At 39.8% G+C, this 27,213-nt stretch overlaps 1 protein-coding gene across 1 annotated transcript; it reads left to right on the forward strand.

Annotated features, from left to right (window-relative positions):
• Positions 1-1,538: 1,538 nt before the first annotated feature.
• Positions 1,539-26,770, forward strand: LOC140232527 (aquaporin-like). Its single transcript, XM_072312623.1, has 3 exons — positions 1,539-2,267; positions 22,522-22,602; positions 26,342-26,770. Exons 1-3 carry the CDS (start codon positions 1,722-1,724, stop codon positions 26,522-26,524), a joined length of 810 nt encoding a protein of 269 aa, XP_072168724.1. The 5' UTR covers positions 1,539-1,721; the 3' UTR covers positions 26,525-26,770.
• The last annotated feature ends 443 nt before the right edge of the window (positions 26,771-27,213 follow it).

Raw genomic sequence — 27,213 nt, forward strand, 5'->3', positions numbered from 1 at the left:
TTTAAATGTATCCAGCATGAAGGTTTTCAGTCTGGGAGAAAGCATGTTGTAGCTATAATTAGAGCTGGTTAGATTTTTCTCTCTTTCTCTATGCAGAAAGTGTTTCCAAAGAATTAAGGAGTTGCTGAACTGGGCGGGGATCTAATGACTGGGTATTGTAAGTCCAAGGTTTATACAAATTCTCCTTGAATAGCAATTATCTACTACCAGTAGGGGGAATTAACCACAACCCATTGTGTTAAGGGAGGAGCGAGGGGAATTAAGTCATCAATTCAATCACTGTGTTGAATCAAGTTCAATACAATGATATACAAAGTACCTTGTGGAAGAGCTATTGAAAGACGCAGGCATGTTGTACGTTGATCGCCGAAACAATAAAGCATGGTCTTCTTTCTAAGTCACACATGGGACAGGGCAGACATAGCAAAACTGTTGGATCTTGTCCCAGTCTTGCTCATCTCCGTTAAGAGTTCATATGCAGAGTCAAGGTATGTCTTGTGGATCACCCGAACTGTCTGGACTTGTACGACACTGATTACCCACTGTAATTTTCTCGTGCTACCTTATTAACCTTTCAACCTTGCCTGCCATCTGTAATCCAAAATAGCCTGCTTCTTCTATCCCTCTTCTTTCTTCATATAATCCATACTTGCCGTTCTACTTATGTTTAATACCATTATCTTATCTTGCTGGCTTTGCATATCTGGAATCCAGGAATCTCCAAAATAGTGGAGGGATCAGCTAAGAGAGAGAGGTTTGATTGAAATAGCTAACTTCAACCTTGCTGATTTGTTCCTGAGACAGTCTATAGGGATCCTTTCATATATGACTCTATCAGCTGGTTAGACGGACTGCTAACATACACTGGAGATATTTGTATGACATGAAAAAAATATATATAATGTCTAAAATCTACAAAATGAGTCAATCAACAGGAGCCCTGTAGAGAGCTGCAATCATGGCACTCTTCCTCTCCTATTACCCCTTCAAATATTCGTATAAAATTCCTCTCTCCGCGCCAATAGTCGGCGCACTATCGATTTTGAACCTCACGCATGCAGGTTGTCATTTGTGTTTAGCGTAGGTGGGGATAATGTACTAGTATACTCGAGACAGAGTATGTCACGGGCGTGGTTGGATTTAACACTGATCTTCGTCGATTCGTGAATGACTGCTCGCTCGAGGTACGAGATCGATGTTTCTCTCGTCTGTGATTGGTCGTCCGGACTGGCCACTCACCGACCATCTTCATTCTGTTCAGGACATTAAGTACTTGGCGTTTTTCCCCTGTGTATGTTTGCATTTCTGTATTCGCGTTGCTCTCTTTAAAATTGGTATCGGAAGGTGTCTCGGAAGATATTGAGCTCCGGTTGTGATTTTGACGCTTCTCGACTGGAACGATGAGAAGCCGTAATTTTGCCTCGCACGACTAGCAAATTGTTGACCCTCGCTTCGTCAGCCGATACACATGACGTCCAAGTACTTATCTACGGTGGAAATCGTTATTACACCGGCTTCGTTGAACTAATCAACTCGTTCACCGGACATTACAGTGTGCTGAATGTCGAATGGAGGCGGAATAAGGATCGCGGAAACGGTGACTTTAAACATCTGGAATCCTCTCTCGCGCGCTGACAGAAATCGGTAACATTTAATTTTGGTTTTTAGACATTGCAAATATTGTTTATTCCTGAACAAAATACCCCACAGCAGATACCAAAATGGCCAAGCAGTCAATGGCAAAAGAACTCGGATCCAGGAAATTTTGGCAAGCCGTCATGGCTGAGTTTTTCGGCATGTTCTTCTTCATTTTCATCGGACTTGCATCGACGGCGAGCTGGTCACCACCGAACATTCCCAGCCTGGTGCAAATCTCGTTCGCGTTCGGACTGGGCCTGGCGACATTCATACACGCCACCGCTCACATCAGCGGCGGTCACCTCAACCCCGCCGTCTCCGTGGCCTTCTGGCTGCTGCACAAGATCACACCGCTGCGATGTGTCTTCTACTCCATCGCCCAGTGCTTGGGCGCCATGGCCGCTGCCGGCATGGTCCACGTCTTAACGCCCGTCGCCGTCGGCAACAGGGTCGGGCCCACGACGCCGGGCGTCGGCGTCGAGGTCTGGCAGGCGTTTGTCATGGAGGTCTTGCTCACTTTCCAGCTCGTACTAGTCATCTTCTCCACGGTTGACAGCAAACGATCGAGTCCCGGAGGGTCGGGACCCCTGGCCATCGGTATTTCCGTATTCGTTGCTCATCTTTGTGCGGTCAGTATACAGTGACGATATTTCCTTATAATACTTTTATTTCCGTATCATTATACTATTATCTTATTTCTGTATCTTTTATGTTTTTCATCTGTAACCCCGTCCGTACTGAGACATGAGTAACGTGAAACAAGGTTTATGTAGAATCAATATGCATTTATCAGTGGAAAAACCCACATCATGCAATTTCGTCCGGATCATTACGTAATATTAAGATTGGTGTTGTTGGATACCTCAATATTTTTTTTACCTCACGGTCATGCCCATAGACTAAACGAAACACACGGATAGTTGTTGTCACAAGTTAACACGACATGTACATGAGTATACATTTAGGAATTAGTCGAGGACATGCTCAGTCACGCACACCCAGGCGTCAATTACATCCTGTCAACTGTAATTCAATATTTTATTACCGCATCAAATGTGTAATTGGCTTGCTGAAGGCAACCATTACAATCACAAGTAAATGATATTCATATATATAGTTCTTCGAGAATTGCGCATGGTTCCCGCTGTCGTTATTGTGTTTTCGCGAAACGACAAAGCAGAAATTAACCGGATTTTCGAGTAATCTGAGCGAGCATCCCTAGAATTATTTTGTATGTATAGATTGATGCGTATGATTGTGTATTCACACACTAGACACACAATAGAGAAGTCTAACGTCTTCATTATTCATACGCACTTTAAGTGAACACTGAAACAGTCAGTATGTCCGCACACATTGATGATGGTATTACGCAGAAAATGGTTGTTACCAATTATCCATTATTTCATTTTCTCAAGCACCATCATTACAAGGAGTTGATGTTATACCCCATCAAAATTAGGCCTACTTGGTCAAGCTGATGCCAATTTTCACTCAAGACTCATTTCCCCAATGCTACCCCCACCATCCGCCCGCACTAAAACCTGAAACTGATGTAGAAGCGAACAAATTTGAGGGTACCGGTATATGGAAACAAAAAACAGAAACATCTCTCGAACTCTTCACTTTGCAACAGACGCTTATCGCAAGTAAACTTATTGCGCATGCTCAAGTATGTCAGAGCACGCAGTTCCGAGACAAAATGAAGGTGCTCGTTGCTGATTGGTCAATAGTAGGCCTTATAACTTGCCCTTTGAAAGATTTATGATTATCTGCACTCTATTTTTTCTTACCGAACCAGGATGTGTTCTATGTCTTGTGACAACTGAAGTAGATATTCGTATTAATTTGAAACCTAAATTTAGTAACAACGTATTGAAAATGTGCCTCGGCAAAACGAGATATTCATAGAATGCTAGTAATGATGGTATATAATATTCACTCATTACGCGAGTAGTACTCTTTTAGAGGGCCCTGCCAAGATCGTAATCCGAGCGCTGACAAATACATGTTTCCCTCATGGTTCAAAAGGAACATCACGCGGTCCAATCATGGACCTACAACGATTCGTTGGAGGTCCATTGTCCAATGAAGATTCCGTTCAGTAAAGTTTGTTAACCCTTGCTGTGCTTTGTCCGCCAATTGGCAAGCACGCTGGAGAGCTTTCTTCGTCGATTGGCGCAGAATGGATGTCTGGAAACTAATTGTCAATGAATAGAGATTACCTAATCCACCTTGTCCATATTGTGTCACCATGGTTGCTACCTATTGAACTCGGGAACAATCACGATTACAGTGGACTCCCGTAATAACGAAGTCCTCGGGACTGGCATTTTCTTTCATCATTGATCGAAATCTTGTTACTACCGAAAAAAACCCCAACAACAACAACAACAACAAAACAAAAACAACAACCACAGTGTGGATAATGTTGTCGCCTGATTTCTTTATTACGTTGTGACCGGGATCTCGTTATAACCGTGTTCGCTTATTTAAACGGGATTGTACCATTGCTATACATCTGAGTAGGCTTGCAAACTTTACAACACTGGAAGGATTAATGGATGCTTAGAAAAAGGTTGTCAAGTTAAGCTAAGGTGCCTGGGGATGTAAAGGGTTCATAGGATCTCCCATTTGAGCGCTAGTCCCTGTATAGCGCATGACGTGTTTATTCTTTTCTGTCCTTTAGTGGTCAAAGCCATGAACTTTTTGTGACATGATTACACATGTTGGCAAATTCACTCCAATATCCGCGATTATTGTGAGGTGTCGCGAATTAGCAGACAGCAAGGACGAAACCGAGATGGGATGATATGCATTGTTACATTGCACACACACACACACACACACACACACCTCTTTCTATTTTCCTCTGTTGGCATTCGTGTGCCAATATGGTTGGCGCTATTTATTATCGTTCATATTTAAAGAAATAAATCGATCTCATCTTGAAGTAGTTGAATCTCCCTCTCCTTGCTTTAGATGTCCTCCTAATAACAATTTATATTTTTATTATCCTCTTTCTGTCCGTCCGTCCAACCCGCTTTTACAGATACACACCGAGGAACAACTTTATTTCAATTATGATTTACGACATGGCAATAAAACTATCTTCGAATCATTATGACGTCTTGGATCGAATCCAAAAGAAAAATGTAAAAAAGAAAAAGAAATGAGAGAAAGAATAAGAAAATATGTGTGGGATGGCAAAGACAGAAACGAATTTGATACGCTCTCATATATTTAACTGCACTTACTAGGTTAGGGTTATCAGAAGGAATCTGAAAAACATTGGACAACGGATACAACACTCCGCCTCTGATAGTTGTCTAGGGACCTCGTGGACCTCTTGCATGTGACGAGGAAGCGTACTTTATAGCGTGAAGTCTTCCTGAGAATGTTGATTGCGTTCGTAGCTGACATTGACGTCGTCTGCTAGACGGCTGATTCGGCGCGGTTGCCAATTATTGCATAGTTATGGGGTATCATCACCACTTCGTCTGGTGGCCACCACACAGCTTTTGTTTTTTGCTTTTGTTTATTTGTGTGCGAGTATTTTCTTTATTGAACGAACTGGCCCACCTCTCTTTCAGAGCTTACAATAATGTACTATACACACCTACAGGTTTTGACTTACAGAATTCCTCTTGATGCTGTTTGTGGAAAAAATAAGTAAATGGGGCCTTGTTGAAAAATGACTTGCCCCAGGCAAGACTGATACCAAATCAAGCGATTTCACATAATATAAGTGAATCAATTATTGTGATTACTTAAACCTACGCTAATTAAATGTCTCCACGAGGGAGCTCATGAAAATAGATGTCTCCATAGGAGAGCTCATAGAATTCCACGCAGGGGCCTCTATAGCGATAGGGACTTACGCCATGCAGGCATCTCATGATACAATAAATCTCGCATGTATTTTTCTCAGCTCGAGAAAGAGTTAGTCTTTTCGAAACATTTTCGAAAAAAAAAAAACAATGTCGGGGGAAAAAAGCCTTTCCAAGGCTCCCGATACATTGACATGCTCTCATTATGACTACAGGGAAGCTGTCGACACCTCTCATTAAATTAACTTTCCTGAAAAAAAAAAAAAAAAACGGCCGTTCTACCTATTTGTCTTTACTGTTTTTTATAGGGGAGGTGGGCAGTGGTGTCATATTTAGCCAAAAATGAAAAAAAGAAGAAGAAGAAGAAGAAATGAATGAAAGACAAAATAACCAGTGTGTCCATCATCTTTTGTCATCATGTATCGCTATTGATTCGGCAGAGTATGATTTGCTGCATACGTTTAACACGGTAGTACCCTGTCACAATAAATATTGCTCCAGAGAACCGGGAGCAGGAGAATGTAAAAGCGACACACACACCAAAAAAAAACAAAACAAACCAAACATTCATTTTCTGGCAGCGTTCCAATTGCAACATTAGACTTGCTCGTCACTCGACAGGTGTCCTGTTTTCATATTACCATAGTTATCACTCACTCTATGGATGTTGGTTTGAGCATCAAAATGTGGATCACACCGGTTGCTGTCTGCGTTCTCTTTACACCTATGTTATGTTGAATCAAGGAGCTACATGGGTGAATCGATCTACGTGCACACTGACCTGGTATGAAGTAAACATAAGACGACCCGATTTGGCCATCTTCACAAATTGTTTTCTGAGATTTCTGTAAACTTGTGCTGTGTACGTCCTTCTTCATTCCTTTCCTCCCAACTGCCCAAAATTCGTTACAATTAACATTCTTGACTTAATGGCATTAAAAATGACAAGGGTAAGGCCATCCACGATATTAGATATTTACATATTGGCTTTTGTATCTCTCTTCTTTTCTATATATATATATTTTTTTTTTTTTTTTTGGGGGGGGGGGGAGGGTCCCTCCACCTCTTGCGGGAACGAAGTGAATAATGTTGTGGCATGTGGAAGAGATGCAGGAACATAAAGGGACATCGTTATCGTATGAGGGAAAATATTATACTGATTGTAGACACACTTACCCGACTCTCGCTTGCTCCACCAAGGACCACAATAATGCAACTCTTCTGCGAAAGCGATGTCAAAATAACATACATGTATTGGGCTTTGAAATGTATATCCATAGAGCTGCCATGTTTTCCCTAATCGGCGGGAGACTTCTTAAATAATGATATTAGATATATCTGCCTCTGTTGACAAGATCTTACAAAAGTCTCCGAGATTGTGAATTATGATTATTATTATTATCAATTTCTTATTCCAACTGCCGGTATCTTCCTATATGCTCTATGGAATTTCCCCAATGAAGATGTTTGAATACTGGTACAGCCAAGAGTGAGTTAGGTGAACACGTTATAGCCAAACAAGTCAGGACATAGACAAATGATTCGCTGATGAAACAATCACATTGTTAGCACAATGTGTGTGTTTATACACCATAATTATATCATAATTATATAATACATCACATACATGCGTGTGCGTCTGATGTGTATATCCTGGAGTGGGGGGGGGGGGGGGGGGGGAGGTGTAGAGAGATACCGTACATAATTATGATGTCACTTGTGTGTCTAAGGGAGTATATATATGTGTCTACACCATCAACCATTATCTGTGTCACCCATTCCTTCTCCCCTCAACGTCACGTCGCTGCTGCCCCCTTGCTCCAAATTCTTCTTTCGGTCTTCAGACCATTTAGTGACGTGAACGTGTATTTCATGATATAATGTATGTAAAACTTATCTCATCCGTATAGCTTTCAGCCCTCTGGTCTATTGCGCCCAGTAATCTGGTTACGGAATTATGCACGGGAGTAGGCTCAAGCGCTGCATTTACTCACTGGTGTGGGAATCCTGATGTAGATGTAGACCTCATTGTCGTGTTGGAAGCTGTAATGTGTCAGCTCTTTCTGAATCTCGTTACACACACTTAGCCCTATCGAGGCACTTAACCACTACCTGTGATTTCTCAGATGGACATGGGTCGAACTCGACCTCCTTTTCTATAGCTGAGTTAACGAATCGCCCATGCGAGCCTTCTCGAAGTCTGCAAATACAATAATGGATGAAGTAACAAGGCATGAAAATGTTGCCTCTACTCTCATGTACAGTTTATCGCTAGGTCCCAATAAGACCAACGTGCTTCCCGCAATTCAGAATGGCGTATATGACAACATCTCTTGGATCGCCGTATGAGAGAACATGATCTCGATAAATTAAACCTATACAGATCTGTCTTTGGACAACCACCCAAAATCAAAGACGTTCTAATTGATTTTTAATACAGAAGTGTACGGTAAAGAAATATTCTAAGGATACTTTGTTTCGCTATGTTAGATATTACTCAGCGCTGCCCTGGTTTCATGTGCACATCCACATGTATGTTCTATTCTGCGATATATACCATTTCCAAGTTTGTAAGAATGGCATAAGCATGTCTATAGTTATGATAATGCACTGTACAATGGCATGTGGCCAATAAAGCGTGACGTTTCCTTGATAGTTACAGCTTAGAACTTGATCTTGCGAGAGAGGATACAAGCATCATTGAAAGAAAAAACAGTCCGTACTCATATTCAAATGTTTTGTTGTTGCCGGCCAAATACCACATCTTAAATGATTTTCTTCGTTCGACTTCCTACAGGGCTTTTTATAATCACAGTTAATTGGAGAAAAGGAGTGTCAAAATCTAGAGGCTTTTGCTTTCCTGTTCACTTTCTCTGTAATTTCTATGATCTCTCTATATTTTCCATTCACGATATTGTTTCACAGAAACCGTTTTTTGAGAAGGTTTTTATCTTTTTTCCTGTTTCAAATGCTGGCGCCCGAGTTGTCTTGTAATAACATGACATGCGACGGTCCGCATTTGGTGATGTATACCATTCGCAGAAGTCTGTCTATCGTCCGGGACCTCGCAATTCCTCACAAAGGATGATTCTGCTATTCGAAATTGAGAATGGCCACGCCATCGCCCGAGGTCATTCATCCTCCGTAATGGTTCTGGGACAGAAAGTGCAATCCATTTAACATAATGCAGGCCATTTTGGCCACATGTGAGTGGCGTAGTTACCTACATATTGTATTATACCTCCACGAGGAAAGAGCTTCTACGCCGTTGAACATTGTGCAAAATGAAGCGCACTCTCGCACGTACTCAAGCTGATGACGAATGCAGTCCGTTCCTTCGGAGGACGAATTCACGACCATCTTGTCAAGACGCACGGCGGCGGAATGTTTACGAATCTGAAATGTACGCAATGGGATTATCAGTTTATTATGGGAGACATGAAGATTTAATGCCAGAAAGACGAGAGGCGTGCCGTCGTCAGGTTCTGTAGGATAAGCGATTCTTTCAGTCTCCCTCCAGGCCCGAAGAGGAAGTGGGTGGCACATGTAAACAGATGGAGTGGCAAACATTTCATGCTATTAAGTCGAATTCAGGAGCATCGAATTGGCGTCTTTAATAAAACAATACCATTTCGATACAGTGTTAATTGCATCAAATGAAACAAAAGACAAAAGGTAAAGATGATTGTTGTCATACAGCATCCTACTTTTAGGAGCCAAGAATAATACTTTGTTACTCGTCAACCTATCTTATACCATGTATACGGCGAGTTGAGTTGATTCATAGCTCCACCTTTGCCCTTTATTGTTTCGTTGGTTAGTTTTTTTTTTTAGTTAAAGAAATTGTCAGTAAGCAGAAAGCATTTGATATACAAATAGGATGTAATAAATATAACCAGTGGTCTCAGGGGTACTCGCTCGCAACATCCACCACCAAACATGCCCCCATGCATCCCACCAACGCCCTCGCGAAGAAAGAGGTCTTTCTATGTAGCTTGTGGCGCAACATGTCCTCGTAAAAGAAATGTTATTCTGCCAAAAGCATTGTAAACATTGTTGCGGAACAAAATAAGAGAGAGAGAGAGAGCGCGCATCATTAAAAAAAAAAATAATAATGTTCGCGTGATATTCTGCTGAAATCAATGTAAAACTTTCTCCAAAATAATATGAGGGACAACCTGTCTTTACGCGCAGAATCTGCTCATAAATGCCTCATGATTATTATAACCAGTGATAACAGACATATGAGTATAGGCCATACCTACCTGCTGGTAAAATGGTAGATGTATACTGACCCAGCAGGTGCCAGCAAATCATCGTAAGTGTATATAATAACATAGTCAGGGTGGCGAGTAGTACATCAAAATTATACCATTCCGAATAACCCTTTCTCTATTCCCTTCAGTGCGCTATCTCTCCCCTCCCCCTCTCTCACTTTCCATCCTCCCTTTAACTTACCTTCTCTGAACCATTCTCATTCCCTGTGTCTTACACGGTTCATGTTCTATCTATGAAGACGTACGTCTGTTTGGTTTGTTTGTTTGTTTGTTTGTCTTTCGTCATACCAGGATCGCTCACACTACAAGTTCTTCAGTATGGAGTGTTGCATGAGTGATTTACATAGTTATATTAGTCTGTGTTATACGTCCGTGACCAGAATGAAATATAATTGATAGCAGACACGAGGGCGTGATTGCACCCAAGAGAATAACGCGCGGATATTTTATATAATCAAGTGTTTGACGTAGATTATTACTGTCCAAAAGGGTTTCAGGCATCATAGATTTGATGATGATCCATGCACGCAATGTTAATTTCTTTTCTTTCCTTTAATTTTTGTTTCCTATTAGAAATTGCTTTGTCTTCTTGTAGTTGCCATAGAAATGAAAGTGATTCAATTTTCATGTAAAGAAAGCACACGTGCACCATTGTGCACAAACACACACACACACACGCGCGCACACACACACACACACACACACACACACACGCAATCATCGAATGGAATGTTAGTGGATGTCATTTTACACTACAATTAACAAGCTCACAAAAGATGTCTTCTTCGACACCCAAACTACTCTTGTTGTCTCGTCCACTGAAGATGAGACCCAACATACGATCGTCCGTTATCCGTCCGCCATATTTTACAAATGTCAAGATTTGGCATACAAACATTGATGTCTGATATAGAAATATCGTAGCATAACTTTAATTTTGCAATCATTGTGACCTAAGGGTAAGCTTGAACAAGGGTATACGTACATGCCGAGGTCACAGGTCAAAGAGTTTACTTGCATGGTTCTCTTGCGACAAATAACTATGAAATGCAACAATTATAGCTTCAATTTGATCAAACTTTGATTAGACATCATCATGACTTTGATATCCGGCACACCATTCCATGAAACTCACCATCCGCATCTTATTATTGTGATCGCATATCGTTTTGTTACGGAGAATCACACTGGTTTGCTTCTTAGAGTTGTCAATCTAGCTTTTGGACATATTCCTATCCATCTAATTCACATTAATGTATTGTGCATTCAAGTTCATCCTGGGGGTATATTATTGCCCTGCATGCACAAATGATTTTTCAGTATGCAAAGAGGGGAAAGGGTGAGACAATATATTTAAATTATGTATTTTCTGCTCCAGCTCGTATTAGTGTATGAATGGCTACAAAGTCGAGATACTTCGTTTCCATAGTTTTCAATTACTATACATGCTGAAATAAAGAACGAACTGTGTATGCCATTAATCTCTTGACTTTGGTAATTGAATAAACGTCTGCTGAATAAGCCATTGACAGTATCACAGGAAAAGAATGTCCAAATTTTGACGAGTTTAAGGGGAATTAAAGCAAAGTGTACATGTGGATTGAGTGATCGAGCGCAAAAAGGTTAGTGGAACACATCCGAGTGAAAGTCTGCGAGGAAATTCGAACAATCCGTTAAAAAGTTATGAAGTCATCTTGAAACTATCGCTGGATGAGAAGGCCACGCCGTTACGAGACGTCTAGCATGGACAACGATATCATCATGATATCACCAATAGCATACGTCAGTAAAACAAATGAAATGTTGCGGATTTTTTTTTTCTTTATATCGTTTTCCACGCATGATGATTAGATGTCAAATTGTAATCTTCTCATCCAGGAATGACGACACCAAAAAATTTAAACATTCACAACTTTTGAACGGGTAATAATTTTTTCCTCAAACTTTCACTGATGTGTTCTACTGTGATATTGCTGCGTTCACTCAATCCACATGTTGTATATCTGGGTTTCATTCTCTATGACTGGCATAAAGCTTACAGCAGAACCGGGTTCACGTGGATGTCTACCTCAGCGCGGGAAACACGCCACGCCCGCTTGCAGTCAAAGGCATCATGTTCTGCATACATGCTGCTTTGGCTTGTTGTTCTCCTCGTTTTTCCCCTTCGCCAGATCGTGCTTGTGATTATCATCTTTACCTCATGGGGCGAATGTTAATTCCATACATGTTTCCTCCGTTCCTTGCCCAAATTTTGACATATTTTGATGTGGTTCACAACCGGGTCATTGTGACAAACGCGAAGATGAATGCAGTTTATATATCGACTAAAACTCTACCCCACCCTTGCATCACTGTTTGGCGTGACATCATTATATTATAGTATGTCTCAAAGGTTGCAGATGATTCGATCGTGTCAAGCTATGAAGACAAATGTGCCAGACACCATGCAGATGTTATCATCTCACTGTTTGACAGAATGTTTCCTCATGTCCTGCCATGAGTAAACATGGAAGAACGATTTAATCTCTGTTTATTTCCTCTGAAACCATTCGTCATATCATAGTAGATATTGGCGTTTGATCGTTATACATACTATATTATAATTATGTTCATACCATAGTTATGGGTAAACTTGGCCACTTCAGTGTAACGCGCTGGCGGGGGGCCGAGTTTACCCGCTAGGCCGAGTTTACCCATAACTACGGTATATATAAATCAGAATTGTGATGCTATAACAAGTGCACTCTTATGGATGTGGAATCAGAAAGCTAAAGTCATCACAAATCCAATACTGCGGACAGCGATAATGAGCCTAGTTTTAATCGTTGTCTAGTCATAGTCAACATCGGCTGCTCCACCATGCTAATCTGGCTATGATTATTATTCAAACAGTTGTCAGTTTTTTTCCAAGGATGCACAAAATAATTCCACACGTACATGGTTTTTGTGCCTTTGATGATCGGGGCTTAGCCGCCATCTTTCTGAACAGTCTGAAGATTTGTTTTCAACGTAATGTTGAAAATTTGTTTTTTTTCTTAGCCCGTTTATTCATTCAAATTAAATGAAATTTCACCGAAAAAAATAAAGCATAATGTCATAAAGAAAAGTCCATCTCATCAAGAAATAATTTGTGCAAAAATGTAGGCCTAACTCAGAGCTGTAAGCTGTGAAGGTGTTTGAAACTATACCCTCCTGGAAAGACGATTTTATCACTTTTCCGGTTAATTCGACAAAATAAATCTGATATGTATGAGAGTATACCATTTAAGATGTCAGATTAGTGTCAAGTGATTTTGAGTTTTACCTCATTAGTCTTTGCGCAATTTTTATTCGCGCATCCCCGTATCCTTAGCCGTACCGCTAATTTAACTGGGGACGGCGAAAAGTAATTACCATCATACCATGTATATGATAAAGAAATATCTTCCTTTAGAGTGTGGCTCGTCATTACGCAATGATGACACATAAATCTATTATCTTTCTATCTTTAAGACGGCATCAGTTTAGCACATATACTTCAAATAGTGTTATGTTTGAGTGGCGGCATTAAACATGAGTTCGAAGTGAAAAGGACTGGTGTGACTCCATTTCTCTTGAACGTCCTTTGGTATCAACATTAGCGTAATATGGAGCAGTTTCCATAATTCGCTTCTCACGACCATTCATGAACTTTACTCATCATGGCTACACACACAGTCACTGTCATGACTGTCTTGAGTGCGATGTGCCGTCACTATAGAAACATTCTGACACAGCATGCTTTCCGGCACATTAGAAACATTACTGTTTGTCGCGCACACTCGGGGGTGCGGTAATTTCCACAATTTGGACGGATTCCTACAGGCGTATGGTATGTTGTCTCCAACTCCTCTAAGTCCCTCTTCCAAAGGTTTCCCTTAGAGGGAGAATCCTTCTTACACCTTACCCGGTTCGGATTCAACGCGATTCAAACTATTTCACACTTTCCTTGCTGATAACAGTTTGAAGTTGGCGCAAAATTATTATATTTTTTTTTGGGGGGGGGGGGGAGGACGAGATAAGCAAGAAGTTCGCTGTACTTCATTTCCTTCATTCTTTCGTTAATGAAGTATTTTGACATCGCTGATGTAGCTTCCACTACTGAGTTCCAGTGACATTTGTATGGCGATAATAGTTTGATACTCAAGAAACTTTAAAGGTTGATGATTATGGTGACATGCAATGGTGATGGTGCTGATGATGATTATCATTTTCACTTACCGTCATCTTCAATATCATGACCGTCATTGATATAATCATTATCAGCTTCACCATCAATATTACTCCGTACCAATCGTCCTTGTTATAATTATGATAAGACTGCAGAAGAAAATAAATGTTAGCCTTCTCTTTTCTCTCTTGGTGATATCATCTGTGATCATTCTCTGCGCTGGTGTTTTTTGTTTTTTGTTTTCTTCTTTAAATAAGCTTTGTACTCGTGTTTTTGAAATGCGTACCGGGCTTGTACATTAATTGCGCAACATCACTGAACACTTTGACACAATGTCGTGTTATTGTGTATTTTCATTATCATGCATATACCAGGATCCTCAGTGAAGTCAGTTCAAAGCGTTTGGTCATTTTGTCATTGTCATACCAGAGGAGTTCCACCTCCCTGGACCCCGATTCATAAAACTTGTTATCAGTGACAAGTTGTGATAGTTGTTAGAAGCTACTGAAATCCTTGCATCTGATTGCCTAGGAGCAAATTTGTCATAGAAATGTGGCAGTTGTCGCTGATAACAAGTTTTATGAAACAGGACCCTGGTCAGACATGCTATCTATTAAGGTGGGTGAATGGATCAGGCGTTTCAAGCTTTAAGTCCCAGGAGCTGAGATCCACAGAGTCACGTCTCACCGGGTCGTGAAGGTTGAGCAGACCACCCCACATCACCGCATGACTCGGGTCGAAGCTTCCTCGACAGTTATCCAGGAGCAACATCCGCAGACGGGTAGACACCCCCTGCTTTTGTCGAATCAAAATCTTTGTCGCAGTGAGCGACGGCAGGGCTTCCTTGAAATTGATTTTCAAAGTTTGTTTTTCCGAGATGTAGAAGTTTAGTTCTTTCTATCTTTCTTTCTTTCAACTCTATCCTCGCCTCGCGGTTAAGATTTTGGTTGCTGTAAACGTCTCACAGTTTACGGATGCAGATTCGGAGGGGCGTATACTCGTGGCCATGTACAGCCACGAATCTTGAAGAAAAGACTTTGGAAGCTGTCTTTTTTGTCTCTGTTCTTGTTCCTTCGTCCGTGTTTTTCGATTGTGCGAGTGTACGGCTTGGAAACGCATGAAACAAAAAAAAAAATCCTATGATCCCTTCGACTAGCATGTATGTTGACGATGAAAAAAGGATACTGGTGCTATACACCACTTTGTAATTACGAAAAAAATATATGTACTAAAATAATGATTGGTGTGCTCAACGCGTAGTACTCCATAGCAGGGAGATTAGAAGACAATATTGAGACTTGCTGTTACACCCTCAACTCACATTCAAGAGAAATGGCATGAGGCCAACATTCTTCCGACAGAACGCTTCGGCTTCTTAGAGCAACTGTTGACGATAGTACTTTCGGCACACCAAACAGAGACCGTCCGACGCCCAGAGACATGCTTTCTTGAATAACTTGGGTGGACGTATAGGTAAAGCTACATTCTAGCTTCATTATCGCACATGTATCGGACTCGTTCTCGATCATGCTCATCTTTGAATAATAACGGTATCCAAACTGGTGAATGGAGGATGACAAGGCTCACATAATGATCGGGGGGGGGGGGGGGGGCGGTGGGGGAGGGGAGGAGACTCAAGGGTGAAACCTCCCCCCCCCCGAAAAACAGTACTTACCATATACCACTGAACACGTGCACCTGATTTGTATTTTCTTTTGTGCGGTGATCCTAATAAACTCGTCTCCATGGTCACTTTGGTTTCGCAATTTCAATTAGGTTTGTTTGCCCTGTTTACCATTATTTTATATAATAGCTTGTTATGTTTTTGTTTTTTGTTTTTTCTGGAAGCATCTCTAAGTTCAGGAGAGCTATTGTAACATGACCAATATGAGGTCCAGACAGAAATATGAATGGAATCATAAGCGTGTTGTGGCATTTCGCATAAATACATGCACATCCATTTTCTTTTGTTTTTAAATCTACAGCAGTGGGTTTATAAAGGTCGGTCGTTCGCATTGCATCGTATGCAAGTGTCGGACGCATTTATCCTGAATTTTACGCGAACTTTGCTCGAAAGAGAAAATATTCTTGATGTCAAAGAGTGGAATTAAGTCTTTGTGTTATACATTGCAGCAAATTTGATCTGGAAGTGAGGGGCACCAATATTTGCTTAGTCACGTGATTTTTGGACACCATCCTCGGGCGTCCATCCACTTCTGCCGCCACGACTGCATCGCGGGTCAATATTTGTCCACAAAATTTGTATACTGAAGATGGCCACCAAGTTGTACAGGGTACATGGTATTTATCAGGCTCAATTGGGCTCAGTATAATAGCAATCGTCCGAAAAAAAAGAAGTATTTGCGCTGTTTGAACTTGGACTTTGCCATAGGCGTTGACCAAAGTAATAAGGCACGATCTTAAAGAGTAAATCGCAACCCCCCTGTCCAAGTCTTACTGAATATTTAATGAATTATCATAGGAGAGCAGAGAAAGATTCTTAAACTTGGACTTTGCCATAGGCGTTGACCAAAGTAATAAGGCACGATCTTAAAGAGTAAATCGCAAACCCCCTGTCCAAGTCTTACTGAATATTTAGTGAATTATCATAGGAGAGCAGAGAAAGATTCTTAAAATACTCTCATTATAGAAACTAGACAATTTATTGTGGAGATGTAAAAGTTCGCCGGCTTGTACGTCCCCCACATCAAATTGTTTTAGAGCTATGGCAGTTTTAATTGTACAAAGTACGGCATTGGCTTGTTGGATTCTTTTTTCGACGGAGGACGGTTACAGTTTAGTGACTTAATCATTTTATTTTTTGTTTTTGTACAAATTATTGACAGAGAGAAAGTGTGTTTGTTTGTGTTTGTGTGTGTGTGTGTGTGTGTCATGAGGCAATGACGTCATCATGTCTAATTTGCATACGGTATTGATTGTGACCAATGCCACTGTTTTGCTTGAAAATGTAACAAAAAAAATAAATGTCATATTCCATTCTTTAAAACAAAGAATAGAAGTTATGCTGATGATAATAGATAGCAACAATCGAATAAATGCGGTTGGCTGCGATTGTGATGGTGGATCGTTGCGGTATGATTGTAGATTTTGTTTGTTGTTGCTGTTTAATTTTTATTTCCTTTGCAGAATGGACTATTCGAAACATAACCGCAGCAGGTGGAATGATTATTGTTGTTTAATAGATAATTTAACACATGATTTGTAACTAGTTGAATTTGGCGTCATGCGACATTCATCACTTTTGTTACGGACGGGTGTGCAATATATACTTCGAATTTTGGTATGAGTGATCCATATTGTGATTACTATAAAAACTGGTATGAATTACATATGCTCTGTCATATCATCATTCTATTCCAGACAATAATATCTACTCCAAGTGCACAGAATTATGATCATTACCCCTCGCGAAGTGAAATTGTACTTCGGCTAAACAGAACGGTTGTTGCGCATGATTTAATCTAGAATATTGATCGTGACCGTACACCATATCAGATAGAGCCGTGGATAAACGTGATCCCAAAGAATAGGCCTTCTGAAGGTCCAATCTCAAGGGTGTCCCTACTTACAGTGGGTCAAAACACTTGACATTCATTCTTAAGGATATTTGCGGCGATTAGTTTACGAGGTAATTGCTCATTTGCCAAAGATCGTTCTGCAAGGCTTCGTAAAGTAAATTTGACGGTGAAAGAGACAGTCGTTTGGTCTTATTTCATACATGTATATTATTATGGTTATACACCTGTGTAATATACATTCCAACAATGACTTGCATAGTGTTGTGATGGTGGTCACAGTAGTAGCAGTAGAAGAATGTATGGGAGGCTTCGATTTATCATCGAGTCGATAACCTGGTTCTGTAGCGGTTCCACATTTCATAGATGCTTCTATATAGCTCGAATGTCCCGTTGATTAACCAGATTAGACAAATACGCGTACGAAACTCATTTTGCTGCGGCGGGAATTCTTCCGAATTTCGTCCGCGCAGATTGATTGCTGCTATAATATAGCAGCAATATAGCAGCACTATCCCTACATAATATTATTATGTAGGGATAGTGATCCATCGAGAAATATTGGGGCATCACTGTTAGAGGAGCTGTGAAGGAGGATAGTGATGAAATGCAATATGATTGGATATGAGAAGTATTATTGGTAACCACTGCCCAGGTACTATTTGGGTGCACGTCAACGAGACCGATACCCACGAAACATACAGCCCATCACGAGTCATACAGCCCACGAGTTATACAGCCCACGAGTTATACAGCCCACGAGTCATACAGCCCATGATTTCGACACTATGATAAGCAAACAAGGCACACGAGATCGTGTTGCATCTGTCGAACTCGTGAGCTGTTCTTAGCTAGTGTCGAACTCATGAGTTGTTTGACTCATAGACCTTATTTCAATGTCGAACTCGTGGGCTGTATGACTCGTGGGTGTCGTTCTCGTGGGATGACCCTGACTATTTACAGATGCATCTAAATTTTCCCAACACGTGGAGGTCATGCAGAAACCACGCAAACAAGTTAGTGTGTTCTGGTAGTTTGAACAAGGAGCAGGGGCGGATCCAGGAATTCCGTAAAGAGGTGGCGCGTTTACAAAATTAAAGGGGGGCGCACGCACCCCTCCCCATTTTTTCTTTTTATTTCTTTTGTTTTAACAAAAAATAAAGGGGGGGGGCGTGCCCCGGTTGCGGTCCTCCCTGGATCCGCCACTGAGGAGGTACTATAATCTGCATAGGCGATATATTACCTTCTTGGTTTGACAAGCCCCCTGGTGAATGTCAAGCCAACTCAAAAGCCGCCTTGAAACTCAATATAAGAGAAAAGTCAAGCGAAGAATTATGGTACATTCTGGCCTGCTACAGTGCTTTGACTAATTTATACTCAATCTCGAGCTCTGAAAAAAAAAAATGCATCAAAATATAACGAAACGTAATTCTTTGTTCCTCACTCGTGAAACAGTCATAGAAGGTATACATCTGAACTGACGAAAATTTTTCCACTTTCTCTCGACGCTAAATATAGAATAGCATAACTATTGTAATAATGTATTCATTTGCTGTAAGTGATAGAATCAGATCAGGTTCGTGTCATCTTCACGCACGTCATCAACACGCAATGCACGTTGCATTCTGCTCGTGCACTGTATAAAAATAATGTACATTATGCAAGGATGTGATATGAGGGTGGAAACTCGCTGATCACGTGACAATACATACCTACAATATACGGAGTGGACCCCACTTCAAATGGCATTCACTAATAAATTTTACGAGGAAAGGAGATAGTTCGAGATGGAAATAATACTCGTTCCGCAACAGAGGAAGCCTCACATGCTTCATAAACTAAAATATGGTGGCTATAATATTCCTACGTGAAGTGCATTCCGCGGGAAGGTTGTGATCTACACTGAGTCGCTTCAAAACTGGAGGATGATAGTACAGACAGCCACTGGAACAAGACGTATTCAGAAAGTAATGGTAGAAATCAAACCTATACAAAGCATGTAAAAATCGCAATTCGAAATCACACATTCCCACCGTCTTGCTTAATTCGTTTCGCCAATTTTAGTGTAAGCCAGATGCCCCTTCCCCTGATTTCTTCTTATATTTCCATAGACCTCTTGAGACGCAAGGTTTACTGTAATTTCGCCGTAAATCACAAACAAATCAAAGGAGATATAATGATGGGGCATGGGACTATAGATTAATAAAAAAAAAAGTGGAGCAAAGATGATTAAAAACGTATGCAGGGAATGCTATAGCTCAAATAGAATGAGAAATAGCTATAACATACGGCAGTGAATTCCCGTATTAAATCCATCCAATTTGAAGGCGGGACACGTATTCCCTGAATTTCAAAGGGACTTTTATTCTTGCGGCGTAAATACCCAACACACGTGCAGATTTTGCAACCGTATATAATCGGCCTGCATGCATCGTACATGGACCTCTAAACGAGATGCGAGCAGGATCTACTCTACATCAAAACAACAACAACAACAACAACCTCTTTGTTTATTTGTGACACAATTTATATTGTATCACCTTTACGGGTGCAACTTTGCATCTGTCACACAAGTGAGCACCTTAAGAGGTGTAACTTTGCACCTTTTAAGATTTTCCTTGGTCTGAAAGGGGCAAAGTTGCACCCGTAGAGGTGATACAATATAAATTATGTCACAAACAAAGGTGCAAAGCTGGATCTATTTCTTTTTATATGTACACAAGTGTATAACTTGCATAAAAAGAAACTAAAAATAAAACTTAAGAAAAAATCGGAACTACAAATAACAAGTATAGGGTACTTCACGACATAAGTTTATCATCCCTTGTTTTTAACACTATTTTATCGGACTATAGACTCAAGGGCTATACCATGACGTTGCAAGTAAACTGCTTTCCTTCATATTGTGTTATCGCTTGCATACCGGTAATGAGTTTAATGGACGTTATTGAAGCCTCGAAAGGGGATATGCTAACGTCATTTTGTTCGACCCGATAACGTTCTTTTTCCTTCCCTCGGAAGCATGAGCTGGCAAATCACAAAGTGATTATGTTCGATGATTATGTCATTCCGGGAATCATAGGCTGTCTACAATTTTTACCCGAAAACTTATCTTTTTTCATAGTATTTTCTCGTTTGTGTTGTTCACTTTTTTTTTCGGCCTATCATTTGATGTGGATTTTTGTGTTTTGTTATGCTTATGTCGAATTGCTTGGTTTGTTGGTTCAGGCGTAAGTGATGTACACGTTCTACATGCAGTCTGGATACAGATGAATCGGGTAATCGCTGTTCAGTGAAATCGCGTTTTACACAATCTAAATGTTTGTTTGCCATATAATGACCAAACCACTTAATTGCTTATAATGGTCAATGAAAACTCAGACAAAGTCCTGTTCGTTTGGCACCATACCATACCATACCAAGAGGAAAGTAAAGAGAGAAAGGGGGGGGGGGGGAGGGGGAGTGATGAGGACTGATGTAGTCTGGTTCGCCGTATAAGTTAACGCATAGAGATGTTGTGACAATACAATGCAAATCAATGCGACAAAGTTCCAATAATAATCATAATAATAATGTCTTCTTTATCCAGGGTGTAGTATCCTCTTCAGTGTTGCCATTGCTCGCTACCATAGGACATGCACTGCCATTATTATTATCCTAGCGTTGCCAGGTAGCCATTTATTCACCTGGGTCGAGAGGGACATAGTGGGTAAAAACATCTTGTCCAAGGACGTAAGCGCTGGGTGGGAATTGAACTCGGGCCCTCCGTTTGGGAATCAGGAGTCTTATCCACTGTGCCACAGCACACCTAATAATATGAGAGAGAGAGAACTAAAAAAAAAAAAAAAAACAAGAAAAAATCCACAGCGGTAGGCTAAACTGACAAAAGAAAAAAGTACTTACCCGTTATTCCTTTTCAACTATCGTAAAATCATACACCTGTCAGCTATCTGATTGTTCGTTTGATAGATTTCTGACAACTTTATTAAATCTTTTCTTCATTTTTCCTATGTTACAATAAACAGTCTGCTTTGTTGGAATCTACTTTCTCTGCTGATTTCGTCACGACAATATTATGTTATGGCTATTATTATAAAGAAAACTGGAAAGGTTACAGTTCGTTATACTGTATATCTTAAAGCGTAATAGCATCGTAATTCCGAAAGTTAAAAAGTACGCACCTTCTTTTCATTTTCGAATTAACGAACCTTATTTCATTTTCCGATCAACGAACCTTCGGAATAACGAACCTTCGGAATAACGTTTCAAAATAATGTCGGATTAACCAATCCTATTTCATTTACAGATTAACGAACATCTGGGTATGGGGAATTTACATTTTTCGGAATAATGAATCTTAATCATCATTTCAATTTTTGATTAACAAAGCTTCGGTATAACGAACATTACCTGAAGGAAATGCCTGAGACGTGTCGATGAATGATTACGAAGCCCTGTTTCACGGAACAATTTTCAACAACTGAAACCAAAGACATACATGCCTGTACTATGACACCTGAACCAGCCATGCAACACCCAATCAGCTGTCAGCATTTGCGTTGTTACCATGGTAACTTCCATGGGTCTTAAACCAGTCCTCTTGAAGAAACAGGGCCATGGGCTGACCAATGATTTTAAAGCTTGTTGCAAGTCAAAAACCTACACGAAACAAACAAAACAACCCTTAGAAAAAAAAAATTGCATGAATTAGTAAAATAAGTGGATTCAATAAGTCGAAAGAGTAAACTGTAATTAGAAACCTAATAGATAGGGATAGATTCATGTAGATTAATGAATAAATTTACAGGATATGATAATTATAGTACGCATTGTTTTGAGAGCAGGGGTGGTATACTGAGCCCGTTGTATCTCTGTTTTAAGTCTGTTGTAACAAATCGGTATTCTGAACACCGTTTTAACTGTGTTGTAACTTCTGTTGAAAATTCTGTTTTAACTTTGTTTCAACAGTTCAACTTTGATTAATAACAACTCTCTACTGAGTGTGTTGTTATTTTCTTATGACTTTCACTTTCTTTTCTTTCTTATCTTAGATCAACTATTCCGGAGCAAGCATGAACCCCGCCAGAAGTCTGGGCTCGGCCGTGGTCGGAGGCGTGTGGACGGCTCACTGGGTAAAGAATCCTTTGAATAGCCTCCCAATCGTTGTACATGGACTTTGAATTTCCTGAGTGATTCCTCAGCCGTATCCTAATCCCGATAAAATTTTCTTCCTGTTTGAATTCAGCTTTTCCATACCAGCATTAAATTTCTTCCTAAGAGATAAATTTAATCAATTTTCTTTTTTTTTTCTGCTCTTTCTCGATCTTTATTCCTGTTAGATCTAAAGTTGCACACCCTGACCCTAATAAACTTTTCTTCATGTTGAGTTAAACTAAATGCGTGAATGCACGTACACTGCAGAAATGAAAACACAAACGTGGTGTCCATGCTATTTCTAATTTAATAATATTATCACTAACCCTTCACGTGCTCTTGATATTTCGTATAATTTTCTCATGATCCGGGTTTCCTATTCGGAGAGTCAATATTTTTTTAAAACTATTTTTTAAGGAATTCGTTATCATATAGCAAATGTAATTCTATATAATGCAACTTCATCCAAAATAATCCAAACGAGTTCACCCCTTGCCATTCTAACACTAAAAGTATACCCCCGCTTTAAAGGTAGCACAGAACATAATTATTTTCTGCCCTTTATGAAACAGACATTTCAATAACAAGACATCTGATTTTGAGTTAGTGCATGTTCAAGAAGATTATCACGGCATGCACTGTTGATGTGATAATGAAAAGCGATTTTATTCAGAATGAAAGGGAATCTCATAACAAGAAGATATGAATCAGAGAGAGAGAGTGAGGGGGAGTGATGGAGAGAGAGAGAGGGAGAGGTTGGGGTTATTGATGGTTGGTGACTGGCAACGAATAGGCAATAACCGTTTCTGGATCTGATGTACCTGTTATAATGTATCTGTTACTTGGTCCAAGCCGACTCGTTTTAAACGGGGATATCCGGACATGAAGTCAATATTACCAGTAGTGATAACAAAGAGCAAATTCACAGGAAACATTAGTATGCATTAAATTGGAAAGAAAAAAACAACAACAGCAGCGGTTACTGTCACAGTCTTAGTATTCGTTCAGACATTATGCTTTTCTGTTCCTAGCCAATAAGGGTGATCACGTCCGTTATATTCCGAACGTTCGTTAATCCGAAAAATGAAAGACGGTTCGTCATTTCCGGAACACACAAAATCCCTATACCTTGGTGTTTGTTAATCCGCAAATAAGAAAGGGTTCTTTAGTTCGAACATTTGGGGCTTTTTCCGAAGGTTCGTTATTCCGAAAATGACATAAGGTTTGTTATTCCGAAGGTTCCTTCAAGCGAAAAGGAAATAAGGTTCATTAATCCGAAAAAAATGAAAAGAAGGAGCGTACTAATGAGTCTTCACAGTTACGAACCTTATTACTTTTCGGATAAACAAACTCTCGAAATAACGAACCTCTTTTCATTTTTGTTAAAAAGGAACAAGATTTTTTATTTATTTATTTATTTATTTTTTGCTTGAATCTTCAAGGACTTTCCAGGGAGAGCATGACTGTCATTTCAATCTTTTTTTTCAACCTCATAATCATGACCATCGCTGTAAATGAATGAGTGAATGAGTGAGTGAAGGACTGAAGGAGTGAATGAATGAATGAATGAATGAATGAATGAATGGACGATCAAACAAGCGATTAACTTGAGAGACTTGAGTAACCTTCATGAAAGATATCACTCTTTTTTGTTTTTGTTGTTTGTACATGCATTTTGGGTGACGTATACTGGTATAGTCTCAGCTCTTTTGATCACGTAGAATTTGGCTATTGCGCATGCACCGTCGTACATGACCCTCAGCATCTATTGAACTCTCTATCTACGCACCCCTACGACACACTATCATTTTGTGTCCTTAATTCTTTAAACTAGGTTTGACTTTATTCTGCAATCAAAATAACCATATGAAAGGTCAAATGAAACCTTTGATATGATTGTCACATTCTATATTACTTTCGTCAGAGCCGACTAACTAGGTGGGTTATGCCCTCTTTTGATTTGTGTCCTTTCGTTTATCAATGCTTTAAGACTTAGGTAGAATAGGTGTCCTTCTGCTTGTTTCTGAATTTAAAAAAAAAAGTAAAACTTCATACATTTCGGGTCATCGACTCTTGAAGCAGCTACGGTCATTTTCGCGGAGCTCTATATCATGGTGTTCCTGTCACTATCGGCCATTTTCTTGATGAAGTTCTAGGTTGCATTGACCGAGAACGAGAATACAGTGATAATTGTTTCGACCTTGTACCAACCTTTTGGGAACTGTTAAACGATTGCAGTGTCCAATAAATAATGTTCCTCAGGCGTAATCGAGTCCTTATGAAACGCGTGTTTCACATCGAAGATTAAAAACTTAAATTGAATACGGTCTACAGGTGGATTGTTGATGAATATATTATGATGGTGTTTGGAAGCTGACGCGAAATCAGGCCAACGACCTTACAAAAGAATGGAAGGAACAGAATCAACTGGTCTATAATGTGACTGAAAGAGTACCATCGCTGATTTGTCACAGGCATAATATTTTGATTTGTAGCCAGTGCTCAGTCCCTGGGAAAAACTCTATATATCTACCGTGAGTTTTTCCCAGGGATTGAAATGGTTTAAGGTCAATTCTGGATCACTAATGCGAAAATTAACCTCGGAGAACACTACGTTGATCAAAGACTCCGAAACAAAATCGATACAACATCGGTTTAGATTTGAGCGCAGTTATCATATTTGAACATTCATGACGTGAAAAATTATGTCTGATGAAGTACAACCAAGTTGAGCACATCACGAGAGTCAACTCGGATGAAGTTCTATTCCGAGCATTTTGGCAAAGCAGTAAATATTTGCCTTCAACCAAATATCAGTCGTAGTTTGCCGAGAACTCTACATTTCTTCCCTGCGTGAAATGCCACTTAGAAGTCATGTTTCCGGAAAAGAATAATAGCTCAATGATTCAATTAAAAACGACTATGGACGGCATCTATATATGTATAGGTTAGTGATTTCTTTTTTTTCCCAAAGAAAATGAAACAAAAAAAAATAAAACAAAACAAAGTTTTTTTTTTTGTTTTTTTTTGTTTTTTTTTTCAGGTGATCATGATGGCTTGCCGACATTCAAAGGGTCGTATAGCGTCGAAATGATAGTAATAATAATAATAATAATAATAATAATAATAATGATAATAATGATAATAATAATAATAATAATAATAATAATAATAATAATAATAATAATGATAATTTATTATAATAAAAGTAATAGAAGTAGTAGTAGTAGTAGTAGGAGTAATGATAATAATAACAACAATATTATTATTATTATTAGAAGTATTATTATCATCATTATCATCTTAGATTTCACTCTAATTTTCAATGAATTCATACTTCGCTTCCAGTGTTTGTCTTTGATACATTGAAATCCTTGTGTGTGTGTGTGGGGGGGGGGGGGATGGTGATCGCAGGCTACATCATTCACCGACGTTATAGTTAACTTGGGAGGGAATGTACTCCAAAATCTTTTTTTTTTTCCCGGAAAGAATTGATGATGGAGTGAACCACAAGTCCCCGGAAAATATGAGACGGGGTGGACTACTCACAGCTAATTGCACTAGCTGCACACTCTATCTTTGAATACGGATCTAAGTACGTGAGAGGGAAAAAAATATCATTTCATCAATGCAGTAATTATATACAAGATGTAAAGATTGATTACAATATCTATACATACATTTCGAAAAATCTTTCTCTTTCTCTCATTATCGCAGGTCTATTGGGTGGGACCGGTGGTTGGCGGACTGCTCGGAGCTGTCATCTACGACTTCGTGCTCGACCCCAACGTCAACATCAGACGCGTGAAGCGGTGCGCCACCTTCGAGTACGGTGACGAGGACGACTACACGACCTCCGACGAAGTGAACCTGAACACGATGCCGGCGGAGAACAAGTAGAAGCTTCCTCGACAACGCGATGGGCAACGTCCCGTTTTGGTTGGCCAGTGATGGATTGTTTTGGTGTTGTTGTTGTTTTTTTTTTTTTTCAAACTGCACTGAAGACTGTTGTAACTATGACGACTGTTGTAACTATGACGACTGTTGTAACTATGACGACCATTGTCGTTTGTCGCTATAGGACATTGTGGAAGAGCGTGGCATGAGTTGCTATAGTATATTTTGGTTTGCCCGTTATTATCGTTAAGCCCCCCCCCCCTCGTTTATTTTTAACTAGTTGTTTTATTTGTTTTACTTCTTGTCAGTGATCTTTAACGCGCTAGTATGAAAAAAGTATATAGAAGAAAAAATATCAAGCACTATTATTCCAAAATCAAAATTAAGGCAATCTTTAAAAAATATTCCTCATGGTGTATATTATAACCTTTTTATGTTCCTTTTTAAACGTATATGCTGCTGTGTGGTAATGGGGCGCTGTTGCTCAGTTTTGGATGATTTTAATTATTTTTAGAAAAGAGATAGGCCATGGATCTTTATATGGATTTTGTGTTTGCCTCATTACCCAAGTATTCCTAGTCCGATTTGTGAAGCTAATTAATCTGCTGCATTCGAGTTAGACTTATTTCAAGCTTATATGGATGCGACTCATATGATAAGTACGTACAAATTGTAAGCAGCCAGTTCCTGAA

This window comes from Diadema setosum, chromosome 9, assembly GCF_964275005.1.
Source record: "Diadema setosum chromosome 9, eeDiaSeto1, whole genome shotgun sequence".
In the NCBI taxonomy this organism is placed as follows: Eukaryota; Metazoa; Echinodermata; class Echinoidea; order Diadematoida; family Diadematidae; genus Diadema; species Diadema setosum.